The sequence below is a fragment of the Sinocyclocheilus grahami genome, unplaced genomic scaffold (assembly GCF_001515645.1).
Source record: "Sinocyclocheilus grahami isolate Dianchi unplaced genomic scaffold, SAMN03320097.WGS_v1.1 scaffold21.1, whole genome shotgun sequence".
NCBI classification, from domain to species: domain Eukaryota; kingdom Metazoa; phylum Chordata; class Actinopteri; order Cypriniformes; family Cyprinidae; genus Sinocyclocheilus; species Sinocyclocheilus grahami.
The window spans coordinates 5,556,039-5,561,642 of NW_015505200.1; the positions used below are offsets into that span (position 1 = coordinate 5,556,039).

At 39.5% G+C, this 5,604-nt stretch overlaps 1 protein-coding gene across 1 annotated transcript in view; it reads left to right on the forward strand.

Annotated features, from left to right (window-relative positions):
- LOC107558888 (dehydrogenase/reductase SDR family member 1-like) overlaps window positions 1-1,440 on the forward strand; it is an 8,723-nt gene extending 7,283 nt beyond the window's left edge. Inside the window, exon 4 of the mRNA XM_016242586.1 lies at window positions 1,230-1,440. Coding sequence (XP_016098072.1) covers window positions 1,230-1,366 — 137 coding nt within the window. The 3' untranslated portion in view covers window positions 1,367-1,440. The remainder of the gene's footprint in view (window positions 1-1,229) is intronic.
- The last annotated feature ends 4,164 nt before the right edge of the window (window positions 1,441-5,604 follow it).

Consider the following 5,604-nt stretch of genomic DNA (forward strand, 5'->3'; position numbering starts at 1 on the left):
ATGGTGATTGGGAGTTTCTTCCCAGTGGAAAGGGAAAAAGAGCTAAGAGAGACATCAGCTGAGATCCTAGGATCTTTGGTGAATGTAAAGTCAAGGCCGAAGCCTGGCAGGAACTTAGGGGTTGCAGAAGCGGTTTAGCTCACATCCTCATCTTCTCTGAGTCTAACAGAATCGCAGACTGACTGACTATGTGTTGGAGCTCACCGGGCACGCCCGCACCGGCACAGGCTCTCCACACGGGCCGGAATCAGAAGGTTTTTGCAGAAGACTTAGCAGAAGAAAAACAACATGGGCGGAACTGTGCGTGAGCCTTTTAAGGCCTGTGAAGATTCAAGCCTCTCAGGATGGACTCGTTCAATGAGAAAGGCTGAAATTCCAAGCGGGAGGTTGGAAATACTGGGGAGTTTTATGACCCTTTGTGTGAGAGCATGGTGGTTTGCATATGGAACTCGATTGGGTGTTGATGCAAAATTACTAAAGATTCTTAGAACACTAATATATTGCCTATTTACCAACATATAATATACACTCTCGTTTAGAGCATCAGAAGACAAATTCAAAGAGACCAAACATGGTATCGGTGGGGTTACATTAATTAGTGATCTATCATAACACACACACAAGTAATGGTATACACAATGTCCTGAGGATATGTGTGTTCATTCACAGAAAGGTTTTTCTATGAATTAATGAGAAGAGTCCATTTTTATGGGCATTGTGTGCCTTTCCTAAGGGTAAATGAATTGGGAGTTTCTCTGCCCGCATTCCTTTGGGCAATAAAACCAGTGATATCAGCATTGGTTGCCATGGAACCAGAGGCCTGTTCTGCTTTTCTGAGGTGTTAGATGCATTTCGGGAGAAGGGTCCATAGACCCTCATAGTTGGTTTGTTGACTGAGGGGTGCTACAGAGTATTTGTTAAATATAACTAAAACAATTGTGTGTCTGATTGGTCCAGACGCTACAAAAGTTAGTAGAGACAAATCCCAACAGTCTAAAGGCTATTTTTTCTGACATGTTGGTGTTATATCATTCACTTGGATGTTATAAGTTGCACTGAGTAAATACAGCTGGATAAAACAAAAACCGTGTCCGTCTTCATTTCAGGCTGCAAAGCAACAAAATGTGATTATTTCAAAGGGGGGTGATTATTTTCTGTACCCACTGTACATGTAGATGTTACAAAATGAAATCCGACACAGGGTTTTTATGTGTTTCTTGTTGTTTCAGGTCGCAGGGTAGTGGACTACACCTCTCTGAAGTTCCTCATTTCCCAGATACCCTATGTGTCCTGGCTGTCTGTATTCACTCCTTCATTCATCAGAGTGCCTCGTTCCATGCTGATTCTTGGCAGTGGCAAATTCTAACATGTCTTGATGCAGACACTGTGGCTATTTTTGGTAATTCTGTCATTTTTTTTAAATAAATAAAGTGCTTTTAAAATTCTAGTAGAGTCTGGAAGACACATTTCACAATTCATTAGCAGATTATTATTGTCATAACTAATAGAAAAGTTATTTTAAATTGTAATATTTTACAGTATTTTTGATCAAATAAATGCATAAGAGACTTCTTTTAAAAATGTTAAAATCTTACCAACCCTAAACTTTTGAACAATATGGTGACTGTATACAGGGGCGCCGTAACAGGGGGAAGGTTAGGAGAATTCCAAGGGCCCGTGTGTGTTTATAAATATAATGGTAAAGTGGTTTAATTTATTGTTACTGTTGCTAATTAAAAACTATTAAATTAAAAATAAAAAAGACCCCCAGCATATGAGATGTATAAGCCAAAATGTTTGGGCATCAAAAAATAGCTGCAAAAAAATACTTTTCAGAATATTTACTATTTGTATTTACATTTTTATAATACTGACAGTGATCTTCACTGCAAAAAAAAGAACTCACATTGCACAATAGGAAAATATGTGCGTTAGGCACACCCCACCCTCAGCTTGTTGATAACATGGTAGTTTTGAGTGAGGCAAATGTCAATGACATGGTCACTTTTATTTGCAATGCAAATTCATCGACAGTTAACCAAAAACTTGTTTCCAAAAATGAAAGAAAATGCAGAAACTGCCAATGACACTGAAATCTGAAATATTTTATCATTTTGAGATGAAATACTACTCAATGTTGGTTTTATATCAAATATTTTAATTGATATTAAAATGTTTAAAGGGGTCATATGATGTTGCTAAAAAGAACATTATTTTGTGTATTTGGTGTAATGAAATGTGTTTATGCGGTTTAAAGTTCAAAAAACATTATTTTCCACATACTGTACATTCTATGCCCCGCCTTTCTGAAACGTGTCGATTTTTACAAAGCTCATCGGTCTGAAAAGCGAGGTGTGCTCTGATTGGCCAGCTATCTAATGCGGTGTGATTGGCCGAATACCTCAAGCGTGTGACGGAAATGTTACGCCCCTACCATACTGTGATGCCCTGTCCGGCCGGAGCGACGATTCAAAAACATTAAAACCCATTATAAACTAGGCATTTGTTGCATCCAGTGGGGACATAATTATGGATTATAATGACTTATACTGTCTTTTTACGTGTTGCGTTGCATCGCACCGTGAAAACATAAAACCATGTCTGCATTTGTGATCGGAGAAATGACAAACAAGCGCTACTCTTCACTGCTCAAAACTTGCGTTTGAATCATCAGTGGCAAATCCTTTTAATGAAAACATACTTACAGACTGTGAGTCAGAACAGCCGGCATTGTAGTCTACTCTCCCAGGATCAGGAAACAGTCCTCCATAAAATGTGCTGCACACATCTGAATATTTGGGTTGAACTGTTCTGGAACAGTGTTGTAAATACAACTTAACCACTGATTTCTAGTCGCGTCCTCTTTTGGAAGACCAAACAAAGTAGTTTTGCTTTCGCAACAAAACACACGGCGGGCTAGAATGAGTGGAGGGCGGCGGCTAGAGTGAGCGGTGACGGGCAGGCTTGAGAACGACGCGGCTGGCGGATTCGATGAAGTGACGACCCCGGGCTGGACTCCACTTCATCCATAGTGAAAGCCAATCCGGCGATCCACAGTGCGAATTTGATGTATTTCCTCAGCGACCAGCACGGATCAGCTCCATGCATGACGAAGCGGATATCGTCCTCTTTTGGAAGGCCAATCAAAGTAGTTTCGCTTTCACAACGAAACACAGCGCCTTCACGACATGGCAGCGGCGGCAACAACAATACTACAGCGAGAATAAAAGTTATGCCTTCTTTCTTTGCGTGAACATTTGGGCGGCGTTATGCAAATCTTCCCACATCATGACGTAGACGTGGGGGCGTGTTAGAACGAGCCGTTTTAGGTAGGCGGGGCTGACTCTTAACTTTTATAAAGAATATCTCTTTGGATTTGAGACTTTAGTCTTTGCAACTTTACAGATCTTCTTTATGCACCAAGAGCTTGTAACACTCCAAAGAGAGAGGAAAAATTTTAATTGCATCATATGACACCTTTAATATTTCATGACATCAAAGCATTCACAATCTGGTATCATTAGGGTTGCAATAAATTTTTTTAAATGTCGTTCTGATCATGCAAGTCACCAATGTTTTGAGTATCAGCTACTGATGATAATGTAAAAGGCTTTCTTGGCTTTAAAAATAAACTTTGTGTTTAAGGTTTGGCTATAAAAGGCTATTAATAAATAGCTTCTTCTAAGCTCATAAACTGATTATTTGGTATATACTGTAACAACAAGATATATGACAGTGAGGCCTCTGCCAGTACATTCACTCAAATGATGATGCTTGGCACTGAACAGACCAATTAACATCTCTAAACATAGTTTTTTTTTTTTACTGCAATTAAACCTAACCTTTTTTTATTAAGGTTTTGTTAGGGAAACACGCAGTACATTGATTAGCTTAATATACAACCATGTGTACTGTGCACCTTAAAAACAGCAAGAAGGGATTACTGGGAGACTATATGATGCTACAAACTATTAAAAATGGAAATGCCAGTGGCCATTACGTATGGTGGCATGTTTTTGACTTTGGTTTTTAATTCTGTAATGATGGTCACATGCAAACAGCGGTGACTCTGCAGAGAGGTATCAAAATAGATTTAGCACAAAGGTTATCTGGACGGATGAATGGCAAACTACACAATATGTTATTGGTGGCCAAGGTCCTTTGGTGTCCAAGTGACCCACAATCATAAACCCAAGCTCTGCTGGGTAAATGTAGTGACTAAACAATTCAGTAATTACCACTATTCGTGGAGTGATGTTGCTGTAGGGCCATGTTATCATTTTAATGCAATGAAATGACCATTGTCATCAGATACATAATCCGCTGTCGAGGAGAACTGTTTTTTATTTTTATTTTTTGCTGTGTTCTCATCCTGATCACCAGCTGCATCTGAATATGCCCACTTCTCTACTACACAGTATGCAAAAAGCAGTACGCCAGAACAGTAGCATGTCTGAATATAGTATTTGAAAAACAGTAGGCGAAAAGTACCTGGATCACTCCTACCACTTTTAATGGTTCTTGGTCAAAAGCAGTACCTACTCTGGCTGTGTGCGATTACGGACACAGCTCCTCTCTCTTTGCCTCTTAATAAAAATAGAAAAAGTACCTGAAAAGAAAAGGACCACTGAGAAATGCCTACATATAGGGAACAACTGAATCATATTGTGTGGCTATGGTTAGGCTATTCCTTGAATAGTCTGTATAAACACTGCAGATCCTCACTCATGGTAACAGTTTAGTCTATTAAAACAGCAACATATTTGGCAGAACAGAGGAAGAGTTAACCTCTTACCTTGCTGAAAACCAAAATGTTTTAACAGGGTAATGGATTTCCTGCTCAAACTGCATTTGTGTACACGTGTTCATTGGGTGGGTGATTTTATGTTTTTAAATACGCTTTAAAAGCATTGTTTACATTTGCAAAAAGCATTGGCTTTATATTAGACGTATTACGGGAGTGGGAGGACGGCTATAAACATGACTGTTTTATCTGCACGTTATGTGCTAGTTTATTTCACCACACTTTGCCTGTTGTTGGAGATTTCAAGAGTTCCTTAGAGACAATTACCATTCATCGGAGGTTTGACAGCAGAACAGGTATGTGTTGCGTTTACATTAATACAACATGTAAATGACTGTCGCAAGTAAGTCATTACAGCAATAATATCTTCTATCCATCACATTAAACAAATACTAAACAAGCCGATTGTGTCACACGAGAGGCACAAGTTATTCAGCTTTACGTTTCCATCTGCACGACGCTTAGGTAAATAATTAATAATTATGATGATGTATAACACTTACTCCGGGCCAATTAAATGTCGTTGTGATGAAGGTTGCAATGGATAAATGTGACCACAGGGTGACGGGCTCTTATTTCTCACTGTTTGACTGTTACTAATTAGGGAGTCATTTCCGCGAATCGGTTCTTTAGGAACAGTTTTAAAGAACCGATTACAAAATGAGTCAGTGGTTCTTTACGCCATTACGTAATTACGTCCTCGCGTGTCTGACGTTCTGGCTTGGCATGTTTTAGCACAGGGCCAGGGGTGCCCAAACTCGGTCCTGGAGGCCCGGTGTCCTGCAGAGTTTAGCTCCAAC